General features: G+C 45.3%; 2 protein-coding genes across 5 annotated transcripts in view; both read right to left on the bottom strand.

The window, feature by feature from the left end:
- Window positions 1-1,266: 1,266 nt before the first annotated feature.
- On the bottom strand, window positions 1,267-15,899 carry HTRA4 (HtrA serine peptidase 4). Of its 2 annotated transcripts, XM_047772417.1 has the most exons (9): window positions 15,274-15,897; window positions 14,747-14,846; window positions 13,608-13,812; window positions 11,547-11,741; window positions 10,533-10,565; window positions 8,014-8,128; window positions 7,540-7,597; window positions 6,613-6,708; window positions 1,267-1,479 (listed from the first exon to the last, which is right to left on the bottom strand). In XM_047772417.1, exons 1-9 carry the CDS (start codon window positions 15,752-15,754, stop codon window positions 1,314-1,316), a joined length of 1,449 nt encoding a protein of 482 aa, XP_047628373.1. In that variant the 5' UTR covers window positions 15,755-15,897; the 3' UTR covers window positions 1,267-1,313. The 2 variants fall into 2 exon arrangements, with proteins under 2 accessions (XP_047628373.1, XP_047628374.1); XM_047772418.1 differs by lacking the exon at window positions 10,533-10,565 and having other exon boundaries at window positions 15,274-15,899.
- A 3,968-nt stretch (window positions 15,900-19,867) lies between these two features.
- Window positions 19,868-25,686, bottom strand: part of PLEKHA2 (pleckstrin homology domain containing A2) — an 82,843-nt gene continuing 77,024 nt past the window's right edge. For all 3 annotated transcript variants that reach the window (XM_047772421.1, XM_047772419.1, XM_047772420.1), the window contains 2 exons: window positions 20,988-21,065; window positions 19,868-20,400 (listed from right to left, as the gene is read on the bottom strand). In XM_047772421.1, the coding sequence (XP_047628377.1) occupies window positions 20,038-20,400; window positions 20,988-21,065 (441 nt within the window). In that variant the 3' untranslated portion in view covers window positions 19,868-20,037. The remainder of the gene's footprint in view (window positions 20,401-20,987; window positions 21,066-25,686) is intronic.

Here is a 25,686-nt window from a genome sequence, read left to right on the forward strand (position 1 = left end):
CTTATGTTATTAAGTGGTTCATGTTAAAAATGAACAGAATATTCTGTTCTGTCTTAAGTTCTGTACCATGTTGACCTTAACCTTGTTTATAACAGTAATAATTGATAGATCCTTATTTATAATCTTTATACTGTAAGGCCATATTTTTTTAAATTGTTACAGGTCATGAAGAAACTGGAGCTTCTCCCCAGAAAAATGCATATACACAAAAAATTTTGCATAGAACTTGAGAGAGTTCAAGGATACCCTTTTTAAAAAGAAAAAAAAAAACTCACTTCTAAGAAAAATCTGGAAAATAGACTAAAATTAAAATCTTACCCAAAATAAGATACTACTTTAAACTACAAATCCTGCTTCATATCACAGTTTTAAAAAAAAAAAAAGAGTTCCTGTCATGGCACAGCAGAAACGAATCCCACTAGGAACCATGAGTTTGCAGGTTCGATCCCTGGCCTCAATCACTGGGTTAAGGATCCAGCGTTGCGGTGAGCTGTGGTGTAGGCAGGCAGCTGCAGCTCCGATGATTACACCCCTAGCCTGGCAACCTCCACATGCCGCAGGTACGGCCCTAAAAGACAAAAAAAAAAAAAAAAAAAGCTTAAGGATATTCACAAACCCCATCAAAAGCTATTTTCTTTCAAGGAAGAAAAAAAATCTGGCAGCTTTCAGACTCAAAATCATTCATCATTAATGTTTGCAGGAAGAAAAGCTTCGGTAAAGAGCTTAAAATATGTGAGTTATTGAAGTTTCTATTTTATAGAAGAGGTCTTCACAGGCAGAAAAACCAATGGGGACCAAAGTTGTTTCCACTGCAAGACGATACCCTGAGAATCATTATATTCCTCTGTGCCAATCAGCATTCGTCAGTTTGCATTTGACTTCTAGGTAAAGCCCATCTTTTATTCACAAGCCCTGGCCAAATGTGATATAACCTGAAAACCTGTTTAAGTAAAGGAATGTCATTAAAAATGTGAATTTCTTTGCACTTGGAGTTCAGGGTATTTCTTAATATTTAATAGGTAGATCTAATTTTGTGTGTATGTTTGTGTCACATCCAGTTTGTGGCTATAGAGAAGTTTTAAAATGCTAACGTGTCCTTCTGTCAAGGTTAAATTAGAAACTGCCTGTTTTCAGTTGTTTCCGGTCTTTAAATAAAATTTTATCAGCTCCCCAGACTTCCTGGCACCATATCCTTTCACTTGCCTTAGGAAGGCTTCTTAGCAGCAGTCAAAACACCCCCAACCTAATGATTCCTGTGTGTGTGTGTGTGTGTGTGTGTGTTTTAAAGCATGCATTTTTTTTTTTCAAGACACTTAATCGATTATTTCAGGTGTGACTGTCAGGATCAAAGTTTGACTCTTTCGACGAACCAGGATGGAAAGGAAATCATTGGCCTTAACGGCTTCAATCACATCGGTGGTGGTGCTGATTGGCTGTCCATTTATGCTGACAATTATATCGTGGTCTCTCAACCCAGAGCTGGGAGGGAAAAAAAAAAAAGGAGCATGAAACTATAATAAGAGTTTCACTTACCCCCATCTAGATATTAATATCTATCTCTTAAGGCATTATTATTTTTCTGGCATTAAATATGCAGGCCAGGGAACCAGAAACAGCCTCCATCCTTCCAAATATGAGGGCTGTTTTAGATATGCTGCAAGGTCACCTGGAGGAAAACAATGCCAGTTGCCTCGCTAAAATTAATATTCTACAGGAATTGTGTGTAAGAAGTTTACTCCTGGAGTTCCCATTGTGGCTCAGCAGTAATCAACCCACTAGTATCCATGAGAAAGCGGGTTCGATCACTGGTGCCACTTAGTGGGTTAAGGATTCGGCATTGCCATGAGCTGCAGCATAACTTGCAGACACAGCTCAGATCTGGGGTTGCTGTGGCTGTGGTATAGGCCTGTAGCTGTAGCTCCAATTCCACCCCTAGCCTGGGGATTTCCATATGCCCCAGGTTTGGCCCTAAAAAGCAAAAAAAAAAAAAAAAAAAAAAAAGAAGAAGAAGTTTACTCCTTCCATACATTGGATTTGGTTTGGAATGGGAGTTTAGCTTTTGATTTCTATTCCTCCCTGACCTCACTTAACCTGCAGCATACTCTTGGTCTTACCAGGAAACTTGAAAAGCCCAAACAATACATATATTTCTCCCCAGACAGTTAACACTCTGATCAGTTTGATGTTGACAGCCCACCTCCTCGCCCCATTTCAACCTATAGTTTATGGAACTGGAGGGTATGTTGAGCTGCACTACAGAAGCCGCTCGCAGTAAATCAAAAACTAGTCACTAGGAGTTCCCACTGTGGCACAGCAGAATCAGTGGCATCTTGGGAGTGCTGGGACGAAGGTTCAATCCCAGGCCAGACACAGTGGGTTAAGGATCCAGTATTGCCACAAGTGCATTGTAGGTTGCAACTGCGGCTCGGATCTGATCCCTGGCCTGGGAACTCTGTATGTAGCTGGGCAGCCAGAAAAGAAAAAAAGAAAAGAAAACAGTGGCCAAAGTCTAAATATTTGAGATTTTGGTTCTCGGTTCCTTTTCCTCCAAGTTGGGATTCTGTTCAGCCTCCAGCATATTTGCTTCACATAGAATATATATCCTAGAAACAAAAACCTGCCCCAGACCCAGACACTGCCAATAAATACAGAACCATGCCGATAATTTTTCTTAAAGTCAGAAATAGACGGGAAGTGAAACGAAATGACTCCAGGAGATACCACTTAACAGAAATGGGAAGCCCAAGGAAGAATGATAAGGTAGGAGTATTACTAGGATAGGTGGTGTTTATTTTTTATAGAGGGGAGGAGTGAATTTAAAGCAAGTGGATATGAGAAAAAGTTTAAGGGTGAAGCTAAAAGCAGGGGAAGCCTGCAGAACAGAAAGATCTGGAGGATACCTGGGAGACAGTGTACCCAGAATGTAATTCATAGTAGTTCTGGGAGTAGAAAAAGAGAAAGAAAACTGCAAAGTATTACTGAAGGCAAACTGTGCACCAAATAGGAGGAGGTGGGGCTGAGCCCAGCTAAAACACCTTCCCTGTGTCCTGCAATTTGTAAGAGGCAGAAATAGGATTTGATCCTGGGTCTTTAAGGCTTGAAAACCCATCATCCTGCCAACCCCTCTCTGTCTCTCAGAAATAAGAAAAGCAGCCACAAGAGCAGGATAATACCTGGGCTGACCTAGGCTCCACATCTGCCCTCTGACTTACTGTGTAACCTTCAAGGTAGTTAACCTCTCCGCACATCTGCTTCTCTGTAAAATAACACCTACATCCCGAAATTATTGGAGGCCCAAACAAGTATGTAAAACCCTTAAAATGATGCCTGACACAGTACGTGGTCAATAAATGGCAGCTGGTATTACTGGAATTATTATCATTATTAGGGGTACGTGGGTGAGGCCAGAATGATTTGTGGTTTCTCAGCGACTTGAAGCAGGCAGTAATGCTCACGTTTTAATGTGCATGCAAATCCCCTGAAGAGCTTGTTTAAAAAGCAGATTCAGGAGTTGCCATTGTGGCTCAGTGGGTTAAGAACCCAACATCGTATCTATGAACGTTCAGGTTCGATCTCTGGCCTCATTCAGTGGGTTAAGGATCCAGCATTGCCACAAGCTGCAGCATAGCTTGCAGATGCGGCTGCCATCCAGCATTGCTGTAGGCTGGCAGCTACAGCTCCAATTCATCCCCTAGCTTGGGAACTTCCATGTGCCGAAGGTAGGGCTATAAAAAGAAAAGGAAAAAAAAAAAAAAGGAGCAGATTCTGATTCAGTATCTCCAGTATCAGGCCTGTCATTCTACATTTCTCTGGAGCTCTAGCTGATGCTGTTGCTGTGGGTCTATAGATCATGTTTTGAGGAGCAAGGACTTGAAGAGCTGAAAGAAATAGCTTTGGCCTTGAACCGGAAGTTAAAAATAAGTGTGGGGTGGGGGGGGGGTGGGGGGGGGAGGGCAGGAACCAAGGAAGACTAGAAAAGACAATGACCAGCCAAATTTAGTAACAAGAGGTCTAACACTCAGCTATTCTGAACAGTTAAGAGCCTATGGATTCTTTCCCTCCTAAGAGCTGCCATAATCTAAGCAGATTGTTGAGCTCTTGAAAAACAAATAGTGAGAGAGAGATAAGTCAGATGTATAAGAGAGAGACCCTGGAGAATAATTGTAGGACAAGCCACATTTTCCCTCAGCAGTTATCATAAATGTCTCAAAATTGTCACTGGCAAGTTACTTTATTTACTTGTTTGTTTGGTGCTGGCCTTCGATGCTGTCATCCAGAAGTAAAAGAAAAAGGTGTTTTAAAGTAGCTAAAATGTGTCCTTAAACTTCTAACCCTCTGGATTCCTCTGATTCTTGATAACTAAGGTAGCAGAAGAGTAGATTTGGGAATTCCTAGCAAAATTAAACTTATGTTGTGAACTCATATCATGAATTTGGAAGCTGAAGGGAAACATCCTCTCAAAAAAAAAAAAAAACTTATAAGCACATACAAGTCTAAATCAGCACTTCAATGGACATGTAAGGCAAATCAACACATGTAATTTTAAAAATCTCTGGTAGCCACATTAAAAAAAATTTTTTTGGAGTTACCTGGTGACCTAGTGGATGTTGTCACTGCTGTGGCTCAGTTTGCTGCTATGGAGAGGGTTCACACCCTGGCCCAGGAACTTTCTCATGCCTCGGGCACAGCCAAAAAAATATCTTTTTAAAATTTTTTAAACGGAGAGCTCCTGTTGTGGCTCAATGGTAATGAACCCCACTAGTATACATGAGGATTCGGGTTTGATCCCTGGCCTCGCTCAGAGGGTTAAGGCTCTGGCATTCCCATGAGCTGTGGTGTAGGTTGAAGATGAGGCTCTGATCCTGGGTTGCTGTGGCTCTGGTGTAGGCTCCAACTGCAGCTCCAATTCGACCCCTAACCTGGGAACTTCCATATGCTGCTGTGTGTGCAGCCCTAAAAAGCAAAAAAAAAAAAAAATGTAAACAGATGAAACTAATTTTAATAATATCTCTTATTTAACTACATATAAAATGTCATTTAAGGAGTTCTCTTATGGCACAGGAATTTGAGGATCCAGCATTGTCACTGCTGTGGCTCAGGTTGCTGCTGTGGTGTGGGTTCAGTCCCTGGCCTGGAAACTTCCAAATACCACAGACACAACCAAAAAATATATATATGTATATCATTTTACCATGTGATATTTTCATAACTGTTAGTAGATATTTTACATTCTAAGTCTTTGAAATCCTCTAGAAAGAGAACAGGCCCAATAATGCTACTACCCAATGATAATATCTCTCTCTCTTTTTTTTAGGGCCACACCAGTGGCATAGGGAAATTCCCAGGCTAGGGGTTGAATCAGAACTACAGCTACTGGCCTACACCACAGCCATAGCAATGCAGGATCCAAGCCACATCTAAAACCTACACCACAGCTCATGGCAACGCTGGATCCTTAACCCACTGAGCAAGGCCAGGAATCGAACCCACATCCTCATGGATCCTAGTCGGGTTTGTTACAGCTATGGCACAATAGGAACTCCCCAATGATAATCTCTTACACAGTGCAGTCATTAAACTGAAACATAGGAGTTCCCGTTGTGGCGCAGTGGTTAACAAATCCAACTAGGAACCATGAGGTTGCGGGTTCGATCCCTGCCCTTGCTCAGTGGGTTACAGATCCGGCGTTGCCGTGAGCTGTGGTGTAGGTTGCAGACGCAGCTCGGATCCTGCGTTACTGTGGCTCTGGCATAGGCTGGCAGCTACAGCTCCAGTTGGACCCCTAGCCTGGGAACCTCCATATGCCGTGGGAACAGCCCAAGAAATGGCAAAAAGACAAAAAAAAAAAAATTAAAATAAAAAATATAAACTGAAACATAGTCTTCCAAAAACGAAAGAAAGAAAGAAAGAAAGAAAGGAGGGAGGGAGGGAAGGAAGGAAGAAAAAGAAAGAAGGAAGGAAGGAAGGAGGAAGGAAGGAAGGAGGAAGGAAAGGAAGGAAGGAAGGAAGGAGAAAGAAGAGGAAGAAAGAAAGAAGAAGGAAAGAAAAGAAAGAAAGAAGAGAGAGGAAGAAGAAGAAGAAAGAAGAAGAAAGAAGAAAGAGAAAAAAGAAAGAAAGAGGAAAGAAAGAAGGGAAGGGAAAGGAAGGAGGGAAGGAAGAGGAAGAAAGAAGAAAGAAAAGAAAGGAAGAAGGAGGAGGGAGGAGAAGGAAGAAAGACGAAGAAGGAAGGGAAGGAAGGAAGGAAAGAAAGGAGCGGGGGAACGAGAATGGAAAAAAGAAAGAAAGAGAGAGAGAAAGAAAGAAGGGAGGGAGGGAGGGAGGGAAGGAAGGAAGAAAGGATGGAAGGAAGGAAGAGAAAGGAAGGAAGGAAGGAAGGAAAGAAAAGGTGTGTTTTATGGAAAACGATTTTACATTGCTTCTAGTTTTTTAATTTAAATAATATTAAAATTACAAAGTATTTCCAACTGCAGTTCCTCAGTCACAAGAGCCATAGCCTCATGGGGGTAAGTAAGGGCCACTGTCCTGGACAGCACCTATCAAGGTCCTACACATGTTTCCCAAGGGCACATCTAGTGAGAACAAGAGCGGCTGGGTGAAGTCCTGAGCTCTTACCTTTCAGCAGCTGTTCCTTGAATCACCTCATATACAAAAACCCCAGAACTCACATCAGGGAAATCTGGATCTTGCCTTTTCATATCTTGAAGAAGGCTAAAAAAAGTGAGAAGAATTTTCCCATGAGGTTGAGAATTAATTAATCCCCAGAGCCCTGTTCGCCTGCCAGCTTCCAGTGGTTACTCTGGCTGCTCTGCTCAAGGCTCACACACCAGGGACAAGAGTTCCATCCAGTGTTCACAATCCTCTTCCCTGGGGGTGGTCTGATTCCTTGTGCCAAAGCCTAGAACCATTGGACATTATTAAAGTTCAGGGAGTTCCCTGGCAGCTTAGCGGTTAAGAGCCCAACATGGTCACTGCTTTGGTTCAGGTCACTGAACCAAAATTCCTGGCCCAGGAACTTCCCCATGCCATGAGCATGGCCAAAAAAGTAGTAAAAATTTTTAAATAAATTTAAAAAATAAAACATAACCACAGTGAAAGGAACCGCTGAAAAATATGATGAAGGCAAAGGCAGATACCTGCCCTGTGACAAGCAGGGCTTGCGGTCACAAGAGGAGTCAGCTGTTGTCCAAATGCTGTCCCTTCCTTGTTAAGACTCTCTAACCATATCTTTTTTTTTTCTTTTTTGCTTTTTAGGGCCGCACCCACGGCATATGGAGGTTCCCAGGCTAGGGGTCCAATCGGAGCTATAACCACCAGCCTACACCAGAGCCACAGCAACGCAGGATTCAACCCACATCTGCAACCTACACCACAGCCCTTGGCAACGCCAGATCCTTATCCCACTGAACAAGGCCAGGGATCGAGCCTGTGTCCTCATGGATGTTAGTCAGATTCGTTAACCACTGAGCCACACAGGGAACTCCTCTACCTATATCTTTTGCTTCTGAAAAACCACCTAGAGATATTCAAACCCTCACTTACTTCATAGTGAGGGGCAGCATGCGCAGACCCAGATATTTCTTCTGTGAAAGAGCCTTTCCTGGAAAGGAAAATTATACTGCGTTACAACAAATCTTTTTCTTAGGCAGAGTTTAAAAGACACCCAAGTCACAGAATATCTTACGATGACAGCTGTCCTTTCAGGCTGTCAGCCCAAATGAACAGGATTCAGAGAACCTTTGTCATGAGCCCACGCCCTTCTCCCATCCACCTCCCCAGCTCCAGCCCAGGGCTTTCCTTTCCAAAATAGTTCATCCAAAGGTGTCTGGGCACAACTCACACCTGGTTTTGCATCTCACCCCCCAGTATGGCTGCCGGGACCACCAGGAAAGGGGCTGGGGACCAGTGACTCTTTTCTATGCAACTCAAAGGATGGTCTCCATCACAGTGGCGCCTCCATCCTTGGAAAGTTCCTCCAGGGCACAGGAGGGGAAGAAAAGTCCTAACTCCCCTTACCTTTCAGCTGGCGCTCGTGGAATTCCGCCAAGAACTGTCGAATACGATCAGAGGGAATCGCAAAGGAGATTCCTGCTGTCACCTTCAGTGTATTTATGCCAATCACGTCGCCATCCTGATAAGAGAGGAGACACCATTCAGACACCATTCACCATTGTGCAGCCTTAAAACAAGCAGAGGAAGGAGAGAAGCTTATCACTTAGGGTCAGGCGATGGGGGTCATCTTAGAGGCCAAACAGTGTTACATTAGCAGAGGGGACCTACACACATACAGTGCAAATTCCTGCTGAGGAATTCTGGATTTTAATCTTGAGCCTTTTTTTTTCTTTTTTTTTTTTAATGGCCGCACCCATGGCAAATGGAAGTTCCTGCGCTAGGGACAGAATCCTCAGTAACACTGGATCTTTTAATCCCACTCTGCCAGGGATTGAACCCACACTTCTGCCTCACCACTGCAGTCAGATTCTTAACCCACTGCACCTCGGCAGGAACTCTTTGAGCTCATTTTTTTCTTGGCCAAAATTACACTGATTTTCATGGAGTTCCCATTGTGGTGCAAAAGGATCTGCCGAGTCTTGGGAATGCTGGGTATGGGTTCGATCCCCTGCTCAACACAATGAGTTAAGGATCCGGCATTGCCACAGCTGTGGCTTATGTTGTAACTGCAGCTTGGATCTGCATATGCCTCAAGGGGTGGCCAAAAAAGAAGAAGAAAAAAATCAATTGATTTTCAGAGTAAACTACAGTTTGTGTTACAACACAGATATGAGGACAGGGAGTAGGTGCCATTGCATTCCTCAAATGAAACTAAAAATAAATGCGGAAAAAAGAACAAGCTGTAGACTTTCAGCAACACTTCAATAAAACTATTTAGGAGATTTAGCAAATTGACCTTGGGAACAAAGCTATACTAAGTGGGAAAGACTTAGGAAAGAGACTTCTTTTTTTTTTTTTTTTGTCTTTTTGCTATTTCTTTGGGCCGCTCCACGGCATATGGAGGTTCCCAGGCTAGGGGTTGAATCGGAGCTGTACCCACCGGCCTACGCCAGAGCCACAGCAACGCGGGATCCGAGCCGCGTCTGCAACCTACACCACAGCTCACGGCAACGCCGGATGGTTAACCCACTGAGCAAGGGCAGGGATCGAACCCTCAACCTCATGGTTCCTAGTCGGGTTCATTAACCACTGAGCCACGACAGGAACTCCAGGAAAGAGACTTCTGATCACATAAAAATACAGATTATAATTCAATAGGTCTGGAGTATGGCTTAAAATTCTGCATTCCATCCCTGCTGCAGTAAACCGCATTGTCCATTGTAGAAAAAGCAGGCACAAAAATCACATGCAGAGTTCCCTCTGTGGCAAACCAGGTTAAGAACTCAGCTGCAGGAGCTCAGGTCACTGCAGAGGCACTGTGGAGTCTCGGAGGCACAAGGGTGCTGTGGGTTAAAGGATCCAGCCTAGATCACAGCTGTGGCCCGGGAATCTCCATATGCTGCAAGTGCAGCAAAAAAAAAAAAAAAAGAATAAAAGAAAAATCACATGCAATGTTAGGAGTAAAAACTGCTCAAGGAGTTCCCTTGTGGTGCAATGGGTTAAGGATCCAGCTTCATCATTGCAGTGTCTCAGGTTGCTGCTATGGCACAGGTTGATCCATGGCCCAGGAAATTCCACATGCCATGGGTATGGCCAAAATAAAAAAAAGAGCTCCATAATTTCACACCCAATTCATCCTCCTACAAGCAAGAATAGTATGTAAAGAGGAACCAAAACCAATCCGCTCAAAAGGACTCAGAGAGCAGATCAGAGACTGTGTATCAAACAGCACTGCACCATCACGTTGGCACATGTATTCGAGCAACTAAAAACCATGGCCCTGTCCCCAGAATAAAATTTAAGAATGAAATAATTGCTAGAGAATATATTCTTTTTTTTTTTCTTTTTTGGCCGCCTTGCAGCATGGGAATTCTCCAGGCGGCGGCAACACTGAATCCTTAACCCACTGTGCCAGGCTAGGGATGAACCCGTGTCTCAGCACTCCAGAGATGCTGCACCACAGCAGGAACTCTGAGAAATAGATTCTTGTTGTGGCTTTTCTATCCTCTCGAAGCAGGTCGACACTAACTTAGCATTTGGGGATGTGGGTTATTTCTTCATATGCATCAGCAGGGGATTTCCAAGGATACACATTACATAGGACAGCTGCCATTTGACAGAACCTGAGTGCCAGGTTAGATATTGTTAGGTTGCCAGGGAAAGCAGAAAGCATAGTGAAGAGACGTGAGTAGCTGTAAGGAAACCCTGGTGCCTGCAGCTAAGGGAGATCACACGCCAGGATGACAAATCCATCACAGATCTTCAATTTTTTTCCTAACCCTTTACTGAAAATGCAATCATAGAAAAAAGCATGGTGCCACAACTCTCTACACAAGAGCAACACCCCAGTCTGCATCACGGAATTTGTCAAGTCTTTGAAAGTTAGGAAAAGGCATGAAGCAGCAAGGAAAGCGGCCACTTACCAGGTTCACCAGCGGCCCCCCGGAATTCCCATGCTGAAGACAGAATTGAAAAAGCCGTCAGTGCTTGTCTCCTGATCACATATACATAGTTCCTAAAGAGGTTTACCCAGAGCAGCCCACCCTCGTGAGCCCCTGTTCCCACAGGGCAGGCAAAGGTGTATTCCCATCATGGTCAAGTCTGAATTCTGACGTTGATGCAGCATTCCTAAGTTGGTGTTGTTTTACTGAAAAGAACAGCAAGAAGACCACCACCTCCTGCAGTAGGGGTGACTTCTGTGACAGGCCTTAAGAGACCACCGATATCACATCAAGCAGGCTGAACTCTTAACAGTGTGGCGCGCCTACCCTCTCCGGAGGATAGAATTGAACTCAGGACATCCCTAAAAGCCAAGGGAAGAGAAGGCCCCTATGTTCGGTTTTCTGAGGAACCTCCATACTGTTTTCCATAGTGGTGGGGATTTGGGGGTTGGTAGATGCAAACTATTCCATTTAAAATGGATAAGCAATGAGGTCTTACTGCATAGCACAGGGAACTATATCCAGTCACTTGGGATAGACCGTGATAGAAGATAATATGAGAAAAAGAATGTATATAGTGGTAACCTGACTAGGATCCGTGAGGATGCAGGCTTGATCCCTGGCCTTGCTCAGTGGGTTAAGTATCTGGCATTGTGGTGGGCTGTGGTATAGGTTGAAGATGCAGCTCAGATCTGGTGTTACTATGGCTGTGGCATAGGCCAGCAGCTGCAGCTCCAATTGGACCCCTACCCTGGGAACTTCCATATGCCGCAGGTGTGGCCCTAAAAAGCCAAAAAAACCACAAAAGTATATATATGTATATGTATGACTGGTTCACTTTGCTGTATAGCAGAACATGACAGAACAATGTAAGTCAACTGAACTTTAATAGAAAAATTAAATTAAAAAAAAATTTTTAAAGCATTCTTCTCACCGCACTGCCAGCATCTTATGGGCTGAGGACATTCCCCCCACCACCACTCCCATGTGACTCACGTTAATTATGGCATCAGTCTGAATATAGTCCATGTCTGAATCCTTCAGCCCCAACTCTTTGCCTCCTCGCTGTGTTGTGCTGACAATTCCCGCAGTCACTGTGTTCTGCAGAGAAAATGGGCTTCCCAAGGCCACCACGAACTCGCCAGCTCGCAGGTCAGATGACTTTCCCAGCAGCAATACAGGAAGGTCAGTCTGCATGGGGTGAGGAGGGATGGGGTAGACCAATCAAGAACAGAAACAATCAGTGTTTGTGTACAACACATTTCTGACACAGTTTCTTCCCTTTGGGCACTTGTAATCCAGGAGTCACCTACTTATAATCTAAGAATTGCCCACTTAGGTTTCACAACTCAAGGAAGGCCTAAGGCTTTGTCCTTAAATTCCAGCTGCCACTCTCACTCATTTTTGGTTTTGGTTTTTTGTTGTTTTTTTTTTTTCTTACAGCCACACTATAGGGCATATGGAAGTTCCCAGGCTAGGGACTGAATTGGAGCCAAAGCAGCAGGCCTATGCCATAGCCATGGCAACACTGGATCCTTAACCCACTGAGCGAGACCAGGGATTGAACCAGCATCCTCACTGACTCTATGTCAGGTTCGTAACTCACCGAGTCATAACGGCAACTCCTGTTTTCATTTTTGTTTTTTTCTTTTTCTGCCCCATCTGAGACATATGGAACTTCCTAGGCCAGAGGTCGACTCCAAGCCACAGCTGTGACCTATACCACAGCTGAGGCTGTGCCAGGTCCTTAACTCATTGCACCACAGTGGGAACTCCAAATTCTCAGTTGTTAAGATGATCAGAATCATCACCAAAATCTAAAATTATTGCTTGGGAGTTCCCGTCATAGCTCAGCGGTAGCGAACCTGACTAGTATCCATGAGGACTTGGGTTCGGTCCCTGACCCCACTCACTGTGTTAAGGATCCAGCGTTGCCATGAGCTGTGGTGTAGGTCCCAAGTTGCTGTAGCTGTGGCGTAGGCCAGCAGCTACAGTTCTGATTCGACCCCTAGCCTGGGAATGTCCATATGCTTCAGGTGCAGCCTTAAAACAAATAAATAAATAAATAAAATTATTGCTTGTAGAATTTACGATAAGTAAACCACCAGTGAAGTAACTGGTGAACATAAACCCACATTAGCAATTTCCTTAGGACCATTCTAGGTCAAAAGTTTACAAAGTAATAAGCCACACACAGAGATTACCCAAAGCAGTGCTTTTCTTAAATGTACACATGGATCTCCCAGGGATCATACTAAAGGGCAGATTCTGATCTGGTAAACTTTGTGTAGGATCCAGGATTCTATATCTCTCCCTCTCTCTCTGCCACAGCAAGCAGCACCTTGATATGGGATCTCAGTTCCCAGACCAGGGATTGAACCCTAGGCGAAGCAGTGAAAGTGCCAAATCCTGATCACTAGACCACCAGAGAACTCCCCTGAGATTCTGTATTTCTAAAATAAATTCTCAGATAATATCAGTGCTGCTGGAGTGTAGACAACTCTGTAGAGCAAAGAACTCAAAGCACTCCTTAGCAACTTTGAATCCATGACACTCATTCCTGGTGTTCTAGGACAAGCAGAGAAATAAGTTTTCCAGAAGCAGCATTTGTTGTAAAAGGAGATGAAGGAGAAAAAAGACAGCTGTGTAGTTCGTAGAAATTGTCAGGGGTGTATAGACTGGCATAGAAGAAAATAAAGAATAGGAGTTCCTGCTGTGGCACAGTGGGTTAAGAATCCAACTGCAGAGGCTTGAGTCACTGCGGAGGTGAGGGTTCACCTCCTGGCCTGGTGTAGTGGGTTAAAGCATTTGGCACAAGTGACAGCTTTAGCTCAGATTCATTCCTTGGCCCGAGAACTTCCACATGCCATGGGTGCACCCCCCCACAAAAAAAAAGAAAAAGAAAGAAAATAAACAATAGAAGGGGTAAAGAACAGAAAGAAAGGAAACTAGAAAAAGAAGTATATAAAGCATTTTCCAGGGAGAAAAGATGTGCAGTAGGGTTGAGGAAGAAAATAATCAGCAAATTAATGAAAATCTCCAAATACACAGACTTACCTTTGGCTCAATCTTAATCAAGGCAAGATCCAATTTATGGTCAATGTCTTTGACAGTGGCTTCATACTGGACCCCATTCTGGAGCTCTACCTGGATCCGATGCCGGTTGGTGAGGACATGGGCATTAGTAACAATGAGCCCATCCTCAGACACTATGAACCCAGAGGCACTGGACGCAGGGACATCCTTGTTGCTGAGAGGTGACCTGTCTCGGCAAGACAACGGCATAATCAGAGGGTGGGAACATCACAGCATCCAGCGCAGTCTGGAAGCACAGGAACCTCTCATTTAGCCAACATTCTTCCACCACTGCTTCCTCAGACATTTTACTTTTCCCTGTTTCCATTCTCTCCATGTGTAACTGCACTCGGCATATCAGTGCCCTGGCCACGTCTTGGAAACAGGACTGAGAGCTGATTCCAACTCTCTTTTTCTAGGAACACCCGCTTATTTTTCAGCCACCTCCTTCCGGGGCAAGGGATCTAATTCGATAGGGAGGCCCACGCCCGCCACAGCTGCAGCAAGCGGGATCTTTTACCCAGTGCACCTGGCCAGGCATGGAACCAGCACCTCCACCCGGATGAGCGATCATTAACTCACTGCACCAAAGCAGGAATTCCAGAGATACCCTCTTCGTGAAAGCGGGTCAGAGCCACAGCCCTCTGCTTCAAGGAAGACTAACCTGATGGTCATACTGGGGACAAAAGTGGACCTAGGTCAACATTATCCAGCACCCAGGCAGGGAGGGAGTTAAAGAAGTCTGGTTCCAGCGTGGGTTCCTCTCCTAACCGGCCTTGTGACATAGGACAAATTCCTCTTGCTCCCTGGTTCTGGGATTCCCTTCACGAAAAAGAAGAGGCCGAGCAAGAGTACCATCAAGAGGCCCTCTATCACTAATATCTGACCTTGAATTTGAAGTAGAGGGGTTGCCTAGATTTGAAAGTCAGAATCTCTGTGCCTCCGCCCTTTGGCTAAACGACTAACGACTAACGGGCCATTCAACCTCTTGGAGCCGCTGGATTTCCTCACAGCGGGGTTTTTAGGACTAAACGGTGCTGGGAGAGCGGTAGAGTCGGGCCTGGAGCAGGAAGGCGCTGGAAACAGCCCAGGGAGTTGACGTCTCCCTTGGCCTCCTTTACCTGCTGAACAGCTGTAAGTGGACCACCGACGGCGCCACCTTCTCCACCACCTCTGCGATGAAGTTGTACTTGCTCCTGAGCCAGCCCGCGCTTCTGGTCCCTGTGAAGAGACGCTCCGTTCTTGGGGCGGGGGACACCCTCGCTGCCTGAATGCATCAGGGGTCATCTCTCAAACTTCTCTGCCACTCTTCTCCCTCCCCTTTCCCTCCCCTTCCTCTCTTCGGTCTCCCTCTGTATTTTCACTGCGTTCCCGCGAGAAAGCGCCTTGAGGGAACCAGACCTGTCATTCCGATTGGAAAATAATTTTTAAGGGAAGGCGGCAGGCAACACCTATAGGGAGGAAATCGGGGAGCAACTACCTGGGAACCGGTAACGAGACAAGTAAGGCGGGAAGAAAATCGGGAGCTAGGAGGTGGTGAATCCCTGTGGCAATGCGGCAGGAAAGAGCCCGCGCCGAGCCGCGCAATTGGAACAGGCTCCCTAAGAAAGTGCCAAGAGGGCGCCGAGAGCGCGCGTCGACCGCTCACCTGGTTCCCCACAGTCCCCCTCATGCACCGGCACCGCCGGGAGCCCGCCGCGGAGACGTGCAGCGTGGTTCCTGGCGCGGAGCGCGCACAGGCTGGGGTACGTGCGCCCGTCGCTGCCGCACACCGCGGCCCCCGCCGCCGGGCAGCCGCAGGTACCGAGCCCGCTGCTGCCAAGGAGCCGCGGTGCGGGCGGCGCGAGGCACTGCAGCCCCGGGGCGCACGGCCGGCGGAGCGCGGCGCCGCAAGCCTCGCCCTCGGCCGCGGCGCAGACGCGGCAGCAGCCGCAGCGGTCAAGCACTGGCGCCGTCCCCGCGGAGCAGGAGGGCAGCGGGGGGCAGCGCATTGGCTCGCAGACCGCGGGGCAGGGCGGCGCGGGCCGGACGGTCCTGGCCTCGACCCCGGCCCCAGGTGCGTGGGGCAGCAGCAGCCACAGCAGTAGGAGCTGGCTGAGCCCGGCGGGCCGCAGCAGAGTTCTGGACATCCTGCTTCCTTCCTCCTGACCCCGCTCCCCCCCACTTTCTTATGACTTTCCTCTGGACCCGCAGCTGCTCTAAGATGAGCCACACTTTCTCCGGACTGCTGTGCCGCTTCTGCCAGTCCCCAACTTTAAGGGGCAGAGTCTGGCAGTCTTCTCCACGCACCCCCTCCCCCAATCCTCCCCCAGCCGTCCCACCCCAGGAGATGAAGAGACATCCTGGCCCTTCCCCAAGCAGACAACCACGTCGTGAAATCCCTAAAACCAAGGCCAGGGGCACACTGACAAGCCAGATCACCCACCCACGGACAGAAGGTCAGCCTTAGGAAAACACACGTTGCCGTATTACAGTATTTCACATGGTTTTATTACAAAACAAGCAACAAAACATTTTTAGAAAATTATTTTTTGCTACATACCAATTAGGAGATCACATAAAATGAAAAGCATAACAGTTTCCATGCACTCAGCTCAGTGTCTACAGTGAGTGCATTTCACAGCTGAAACATACTGGTTCAAAACACAAAATCATGCCACACCTTACAAGCAAGGCGGGGTGGGTGGGGTGGGTGGGGTGGGTGGGGGCATCCAACAGTATGTTTTGGGGCCAAATATTCACTTTATTCAAACTCTACTCAGCACGAGTGACTGAAATTCACTACTGCAGGCAATGACAGAGCAGAGAAAAAAGAGAATAAGGGGGAAAAAAGTGACATTGGGAGAAAAAAATGTTGGACTCTTTTTCTCATGGGAGCTCACCATTCAAAACAGAAACAGAAGTATTTTCACCTGAGGTCTCTATTCCTCAAACACCATAGTACAATTAAGTCATCTCACAAAATGCCAAAGGCCAAACTGTGTTCACCAGCCATCAGCTGATCTTGAGCAAGCAAATTCTTAACTTTCAAGAACAGTGGACAATACAGTTCAGCTATAGGGAGACACCTGAAATTCTACTACACACAGTGGGTCAAGACCGAATTAAAAGTCCTATGAAAATAGCAAAACTCACAGTTGCCTAGTGGACTAACAGTTAAAGATTTGGCATTGTTGTCACTGCTGTGGCTCCAGTCTGGTCCCTGGTCAGGGAACTTCTGAATGCTGTAGGTGTAGCCAAAAAAATAGTAAAATAAAATGACCACAGCCACAGTTGCCTTTAAAAGTCTACTCCTAAAAAAAAAAGAAAGAAAGGAAGGAAGGAAGGAAGGAAGGAAGGAAGGAAGGAAGAAGAAAAAAAAAACCCAGCCCAATTTAGAGAATATTTTTATTCCATACATAAAAAAAGCAGTACCTTTTTTTGATTCCTCCTTCCCCCCACTTTTTAAAACATATTCATTCCAGAGCCCAGGCACTTAACTACTAGCAGATACTGCATCTCCGTCCTGTTTTTTTCCATTTGGTTCCATTTTACACATTTAAAACCAAATGCCTTGGTTCTGCATGCACCATCTTTGGCTCATATGTGTAGTGACATTAAAAAGCGGTAAGGTGAAATTAACCAGAAGGTAAGAAATATGGACACAAAAGGAATTCTGAAATAAGATTTGGGAATAAGAATGCCTTTGGGCTTCAGCAAAAGGAATTATATTTATCTGGTGTTGGAATTACATAAACAATGTATTAACTTGAAATTTCCAAGTATTTGCCAACTGGAGTCCTTGTTTTCCTTCGATCTAATACAATTTGGATTTATAAGTACATTTAATTTACTACATTCTCAAAATAGGCCTTACTGAATAAGAAACAGATCATCTTACTATAATGACAATTAATTAGCAGAGAGTTTATTTAAAAGAGAGAGAAATGGGTAGATTTTCATAATACCAAGAGATGACATCATTCCATGAGTTAGGGAATTTTATAGAGATTTCACAAGTTCTAATCTATTTTTGTAAGTTCCACATTGCTGATGGTGCACTTTCTTTGACCCTGCTAAAGAATGTTCTTTAGAAAAGTTTGAAGATGAAACCGGAGAAACCAGCTTTAAGAATCAGGAATGACTTCTTAAAAATCAGTCTACTTGAAGTATGCTGTCACCATGATGACTCATAAATAAATAATCCCCAAACCAAGGATTTCTGAGGACAAAAGTATACAAGAGGTCACAGAAAAGAGAAAAAGCGATAGCTCAATCCAGGGTAGATATTCTTTATTATTATTATTTTTTTACAGCTGCACCTACATCATATGGAAGTTCCCAGGCTGGCGGTCAAATCAGAGCTGCAGCTGCCAGCCTACGCCTCAGCCACAACAACACCAGATCCCAGCCAAGTCTGCAACCTATACCACAGCTCATGGCAACCCTGGATCCTTAACCCACTGAGCGAGGCCAGGGATCAAACTCACATCCTCAGGGACACTGTCGGGTTCTTAACCCACTGAGCCACAACAGGAACTCCTAGATTTCCTTTTTTATATCAGTGTGTATACAGAACCACTAGGCCAAACAAAATTTAAGTGAAGCTTGTCTCCAAAGCAGTGCAGTCAAGAAAAGTTTTCAACCTGACACAGACTTCAAGGAAATGACACTGCCTGAAAGAAATAGATCTCCTTCAAGTCACTAAAGATTTTCTGATCATAAGCTTTGGCCCCTGCATTAAATTTGGGCATAAGGACAGGGAAGGATTAACTTAGGTAAAAATGCTTCTTTTAGTCTCTTCCTCTGGGCATTAAATTTTTTTGGGGGGGGGGTCATCCCTGCAGCATACAGAAGTTCCTGTCCCAGGATTAAATCCCATGCCACAACAGTAACCAGAGCCACAACAGTGATGTCAGACCCTTAACCCACTGAGCCAACAGGGAACTCCGAGGCATTACTTTTTAATTTAAAGACAAAATTAATTGATTGAGCTGATAAGAAGGTACAGATGGACATGAGTTAAGCTCCCTCCCTTTAGGAGATTCTGGTAGCTAGATAGACTGATTCCCCCAGGGACCCTGGAAGTAGTATTTCTTGTCAAATGGAAGAGAGTACATCCTAAAATTGGTGCAGGAAATACCACCTATGCTCTTTTACCTGGGAAATCTCTAGCCTGCCATGCACAGTCTCTAAATCAATGTTTCTAGGCATAGTTTCTAAAAAATATAAATACCTCTCAAGACGATCTTTGTTCTCTCTTCAAGGTTAAGTACAGAGAACCTCTTCAGAGGACAAGGTCTGGTCATGCAAATGCACGAAGCATCATTCAGAGGGCAACACAAGGACAGAAAGAAGGCAGATCTGCCAGGGGAGACAATTTACGGCACTTCAAATGAGACTACAGTTGGCCTGTGCAAGAAGAGCTGTGAGGCCAGGATTCAAGATCATCTGTTGTGGCTAAACAGACCTTTCCTTCTGTCTGGAAAACACGGATCAAAGCAATCTTAGCTGGATGGATGAAAATCCATCTTTTCCTGCTTTAAAGCAACTCCCAGACTCTAAAATAGAGATCTGGTCTATCACACGAGTGAATGATCACACCCTTATCCACCCGCTGAGCTTTCCAAGTAAATGGCCATGTCAAGGGCAATCTCCGTTCTGTCCTCAACATTGAACATTGATAAGTCCACCCTTGGGGCCTGCCTCTGAAACCAGGTGGGCAGGCCTGTCATCCATAGCGACAGTATTTGAGGTCCAAGAATATCTCCAAGGAAACGGAGTAATTCCCCAAATTGGTCGAGGCTCTGGTGTGAAATCATGCCCCATACTTTATAAGAGGTCCCTAAATATCTACCCTGGAAGGATCCGCCCGGGTCAAGGACATTCAGGGCCACCTGCGAAACCCCAGATTTTAACACCTCTCCTCTGAATGTATCCTGGTCAAGCTGGAGCCTGGGTCTCCCACCACCTCCCAGCCACCGGCCTTCTCAGTTAGTCACCACCCTCCAAGTTCACAGTTAAGCTTCAGCCAATAAACAGGGATAGGATAAAACCAGGTGAGCGGCCTCCAGATTCTGTGCCCCAGCTGGAAAACAAAGGGAAGCAATGAAGACAAGGACAAGGACACAAAACTTGGTTGGGGATGAAATTGGACTTCCACCTCCTCTCACCAGGAAGATTTTGAAGAAGTCAAATAAGAGGCAACCTGCTCTCTAACCTAGTGGCTTTCCCAAATTAAATACACTGCATTGAGATATATGTAGATTTATATATATATATATAGTTAAGCCAGCTGGACCGGCCTCTCACACAGAGTTCCATGGGGAAATGCATGTTGGGAAGGCCCCTGGCTGTCCTCCAACAGGTGAGAAACTGAGTCCTGGCCCCGTGTCTGAGTTCCCCCCAACCCTTGCCAGGGCACCATGCCTCATCACACATCAGAGGTCCGAATGTTCTCATCATCAAGGTTGAACACAAATGGCTTCTCCTTGGGGTGCTGGGGCTCTGATCGGTGCCGGATCCGGGAGCTGGCTAGTGCCCCAGAAGTACTGGTCTCCCCAAGCCGAGGTGCGAACAAAGAGTCCTCGGGCATCTCTTCAGTGGGAGGTGGCTTTTCCCCAGCCTGGGGGACAGGTGTCCAGGGCTGCCAGGAGGAGGCCACGGAGGGGGCTTTGCAGAGGGCCTTCCTCTCCTCCCCGGGCAGCCGCCCTCTGCATAAGACAGAGTTGGACCCCCCTGAGAGGCTGGAGCTTCCAGGGCGGGTCAAAGAAATGGACCTAGAAAAGGACATTTCCTACACAAATAAAAGTGGGGGGCGGGGGAGAAAAGAGGTGAGAGTTTTCCTTACAACATTTATCCCAAAGCCCCAGAAAGAATACCTCGTCCCTCCTCCCAGGATCACTGCCACACAGGTCCAGAGACACATGTTTAAGAGTCAGTTAAGGAGTTCCCGTCATGGCGCAGTGGTTAACGAATCTGACTAGGAACCATGAGGTTGCGGGTTCGATCCCTGCCCTTGCTCAGTGGGTTAACGATCCGGCGTTGCCGTGAGCTGTGGTGTAGGTCGCAGACCGGATCGGATCCTGCGTTGCTCTGGCTCTGGCGTAGGCCGGTGGCTACAGCTCCGATTAGACCCCTAGCCTGGGAACCTCCATATGCCGCAGGAGCAGCCTAAGAAATGGCAAAAAAAAAAAAAAAAAAAAAAAAAAAAAAAAAACCTGTACCCAAACAAGTCAAAAAAGAAAAAGAAACAAGACAGCCTAGGCTTAAGCTGCAGCTGGGCACTGGGCTGCTTGCCTACATCACCAAGTAAAACCTGCCCACTGTGGGCAACTCCTGGCAAGGTTGACAGTGACTGTGAACAGGAAGGAAGTGACTTACTCTGGGGTGGCATTTGAGAGCCTGGACAGCTGCCCCGATCTCCTTAATCCAGCTGTGCATGTCCTCCGGGCTGTCCGCCTGCAAAACACCCACCGCACTTAGACACATCTGGCTCTGTGATTTCCGCTTTCACCTCTCTGACAATTCTAAGTTCATAAAATCACACCATTGGAGCTGGAAGGGATCTCAGAGACTCTCCAGCCCAGTGCCTTTCAGACTTCCGAGGGCATTTTTCCCCTGCAAAATTGTGTTGACACCCCCTAAATGAAAGGGCTTGAAGTGGGGCAGAGGTCATGAAGGAGGGAGATCTCAGAGGCCCATGTCCCATTGAAGTCCCTCACTCCCCAACCCCAACGTAATCAGCCAGCCTCACCTCCCATTCTGCAGAAAATGAAAATGAGGCCCAGAAAGCCAGAGCTCTAGCTTCAGGGCTGTCTAAGAGTCCAGTTTTCCTGATGCAATGCAATCATCTTTCTGCTACAGCTAGCCAAGCCAAGAATCCCACTTTCACCCAAGAAATAGCAACAGCAACAACAACAACAAAAAAAGACAAAAAGACAAAAAAAAATGGAGTTCCCGTCGTGGCGCAGTGGTTAACGAATCTGACTAGGAACCATGAGGTAGCGGGTTTGAGCCCTGCCCTTGCTCAGTGGGTTAACGATCCGGCGTTGCCGTGAGCTGTGGTGTAGGTTGCAGACGCGGCTCGGATCCCACGTTGCTGTGGCTCTGGCATAGGCCGGTGGCTACAGCTCCGTTTCAACCCCTAGCCTGGGAACCTCCATATGCCACGGGAGCGGCCCAAGAAATAGCAACAACAACAACAACAACAAAAAAAAAAAAAGACAAAAAGACAAAAAAAAAAAGAATCCCACTTTCAGCTCCAGTCCCATCAAAACCAAATCCTCTGCAAATCCTCCCAGATGGCCACTAATTTCTCCAAGGATAGGGTTTCTCTCAAAGCACCAGTGACCAAGGTCTGTCTTGAATCCCATCCAGAGTCACTAGACTTGGCGCTCCCTCTGTGGGGCAGTGGGTTAAGAATCTGACTGCAGCAGCTCAGGTCACTGTGGAGGTATGGGCTCGACCCCCTGCTGCAGGTGTGGCATAAGTCACAGCTGTGGTTTGGATTCAATCCCTGGCCCTGGACCTTCCATATGCCGCACGGCCATAAAATGAAAAATAAAAAAAGAGTTGCTAGACTTGGAGTACCAAGCTCACTAACGTCTAAGGGTACTGCCGAGCCCTTAAGAAGTATTCCCCCCAAAGTACCAAGCAACCCCAGAAGGGGGCAGCAGCGGCTGTGTGAAGAAAGGGAGGAAAATCAGAGGCCAAATCACTGGGGGGGTGGAGCCCTGGGAATTCTCAGTGCTTTCCAGCTGAGTTCAAGTGAACCTGGCAAACATTTACTGAGGCCTCTTACTCAGGTGTAACACGTGGCATCAAGGCCTGGACACAAGATGGGACCAAGATTGAATGAAGCCTTCACCTCCAGAAACCTACCCAAGTCTGAATGAAGCCTTGACCTCCAGAAACCTATTTGTTAACCTCTCTCTGACCCTCTGCATCTTCCCGGACAGTGCCACCCTAATAAGCGTGCATTAGTGAGCCTGTGCATATGTGTGCACCAACATCTCACGATGGCCTGCAGAATTCTCCACATATAACCTACTTTCCCCATCCCTAAAATGATTCTTTCTCTTTTCATTATATCAAGGTAATACAAATCTTTTTTTTTTCTTTTCTTTTCTTTTTAGGGCCTCATGTGAGGCATACAGAAGTTCCCAGGCTAGGGGTCGAATCAGCTGTTGGCCTACACCACAGCCACAGCCAGGTGGGATCCAAGCCACATCTGTGGCCTACACTGCAGCTTGTGTTAACGCCAGATCCTTAACCCAATGAACGAGGCCAGAGATTGAACCCAAGTCCTCATGGATACTATGTTAGGTTCTTAACCTGCTGAGCCACAATGGGAACTCCCAAATCTTGTTTTTTAAAGGCCTTCAAATTTGCATTCCTACCCTCTCTCTGTCACCCTAAAAAAACCTTCCTTGGTTAGGTGTGTGCAGGACACTTACAAAGGGAACAGGTTCACACCTTGGCACACTGGGCCAAAAAGAGGCAGCGATCTTGCCCCAGGCCACAGGCCATATCGTAGGCACATACACCATAGCTGCAAATTCACCCGCCCTCGCTCTCCCCTGGCCTTTTCCTAGTTATTTGACAGCCGGTGCTTTCCCAAGAAAAAAATAAATCCATGCCTAGTCCAAAAAGGATAACAAGGATAAGGTCTCCAATATTCTTCCAAAAGCTCTTCTACTAATATCAGAGCTAGCCTATTCCACAGAGGATCTACTGGGAAATTTTTTAAATCTTATTTTCTAAAATATATTTACATGTTTGTTTGTTTTGGCCACTACTTTGGTGTATGGAAATTCCCAAGCCAGGGATCAAATTCGTGCCACAGCAGCAACTGGAGCCACTGCAGTGACAATGACAGGTTCTTAACCTGCTGATCTACCAGGGAACTCCTATTAGGAAAAATTAAGTGAACTCATTTAAGTAAAGCAGTTAGAAAGTGCCTGATACACAGAATGGGCTTCTTAAGTATTAGTTATCATGGTTTTCTTCTTTGTTTTCATTTCGTTTACTTCTTCTTTATTATTATTTGATATGAGAGACACAAATGAAGCCTTAAATTCCAATATTATAAATACATTCACTGCCTTCTCCCTACAACTTTTTTTTTTCATTTGCTTCATATTCAAACTACAGGTAATTCTTACCTAAAGGATAAATTTGTTGGCATCAAATGAGATCATGTATTTAGGGGAGAAGAAAGATTATTTCGAGTTGGAATAAGATGGCAACAAGGAAACTGTCCATTAGCAAAAAAGGATTTCTTAGAGATTTTCCTTCTGGGGGAAGAGAAGCTGATTTGGTGAGGAAGAGTGAGGAGACAGAGGGAATGATGGGAATGGAGCTGAGGGAGAGAGACAAAGGTCTCCCCATCACACAGGAGACTTGGCACTTGCTTTAAACAGATTGCAAGGTTCCCATGATGACAGTCCAATCATTGGTTTCCAGGCTTTTAAGCTACTCGTATTCTTTCTACCACCCTAGCAAATATGTCTCCATGTCAAATGTTACCCCCACCAGCCACAGGCCACCCATCTGACTGTCATTTGAGATAGTCAGCAAATGTTCACATCTCCTCTAGGAACCAGCCTAGGTATCTTCATCCCAGCTCCACTCAGCAAGGACTCCCTGAATCAGAGAAAACTAGGAATCGTCTGACTTAACACTAGCATCCAAATCCTCTAAAACTCACCTAGATCATTTCCAATTCTCCAATATAAATAATACTGCTATTCACATCTTTGTGCATAAAGGTTTTATCTTTTCATATTTAGGATTCTTCAGCTCTCAGGGAAATTGCTAGATTAAAGAGTATGTGTGGAGTTCCCTGGTGGCTCAGTGGGTTAAGGATCTGACATTGTCACTGCTGTGGCTCAGGTTAGACCCCTGGCCTGGGAACTTCCTAGTGTTGCCAAAAACAAACAAACAAAACCCCACTAATATGATAGACAGAATAGTTAAATCTCTTTCTTAAAACATTTAGTAATTGAGATGGATATTGTTTGCTAATTATTTATAATTCTTCCCTAATCCTCTGACATTTTTCTGTCAGATAACCTAGGTAGTTAACCAAGCCATGAGGATAATAAGCATTAGTAAACATTAATGTTTACTAATTACTTTAATGTTTATTATATTAATATTTAATGTTTAGATCTTTAATGTTTAAAGTATTATTCAAATAGAAAAGCAGATACTAATCCCACATGAGAAGAAACAGAATATTACTTTATTGAGATCAAGATTAAAACCTCTATTAGCAGTTTGAAGAACGAGAATCTATTGGCAACAGAAATTCAGTGAAACCTCAATAATTACATGCAAAAATTATGGTGTATGTGTATATTCTATCTTTTATAGAAAGCCCGTGCTTAGCTTTCATCAAAAACTCAAAAATATCTTAAAACCACATCACAGAGGTAGCTTCATGAACCCTAGCTTAAAAAAAAAAAAAGGCTGAAATCCACCCACTCTATTGTGAATTACTAAGACACACACACACACACACACACACACACACACACACACACACACACAGCTTAAAAACTCAGCAGAACAACAAGGAAACACTAAGCTTATACCTTCCTCTCTTCCTGGTCTGCCTAAGTGTGTGTTTGTTTCTGATGCTTAGTTCAAAAGAAAAAAGTAGGGTTTCTGTCCTTGAGGGCAGTTTTGAGGTAAGAGGAACAAAGAATATTAAGATGAGTCACTGTAGTCAGTGGTTTTATTGCAGTCCAGTGAGCATTTATTGAGTATCTGCCATAACCCCAGCATCATAACACATGTAATGGTTTCAAGCAACAAATTCTGCAGGTCATCCATAAAAGGCTTCCAATATGTGCTTCAGGTTACCTCCATTGCAGCTGTCTAGAATTTTTAGGCAGCTCCTTCTTTTTTTGGTGGGGGGGAGTTGGTTTAATTTTTTACTTTTTAAAATCTATTCTTAAAATTTTATTTATTAAACATTTTTATTGAAGTATAGTTGTTTTACAATGTGGTGTCAATTTCTGCTGTACAGCACAGTGACCCAGTCACACACACACACACACACACATATATATAT

This window comes from Phacochoerus africanus, chromosome 3 (genome assembly GCF_016906955.1).
Source record: "Phacochoerus africanus isolate WHEZ1 chromosome 3, ROS_Pafr_v1, whole genome shotgun sequence".
Lineage (NCBI taxonomy): Eukaryota > Metazoa > Chordata > Mammalia > Artiodactyla > Suidae > Phacochoerus > Phacochoerus africanus.

Excerpts from the sequence above, each read along its gene's own strand:
- HTRA4 (XM_047772417.1), bottom strand. The coding sequence starts at position 15,754 with ATGTCCAGAACTCTGCTGCGGCCCGCCGGGCTCAGCCAGCTCCTACTG. Across the intron at positions 8,129-10,532 it reads GGGGGCCGCTGGTGAACCTG|GATGGCGACGTGATTGGCAT; the intron begins GTAAGTGGCCGC and ends CTCTCTTATCAG. Across the intron at positions 1,480-6,612 it reads CAAGGAACAGCTGCTGAAAG|CTCTGGGTTGAGAGACCACG; the intron begins GTAAGAGCTCAG and ends TTTCCCTCCCAG.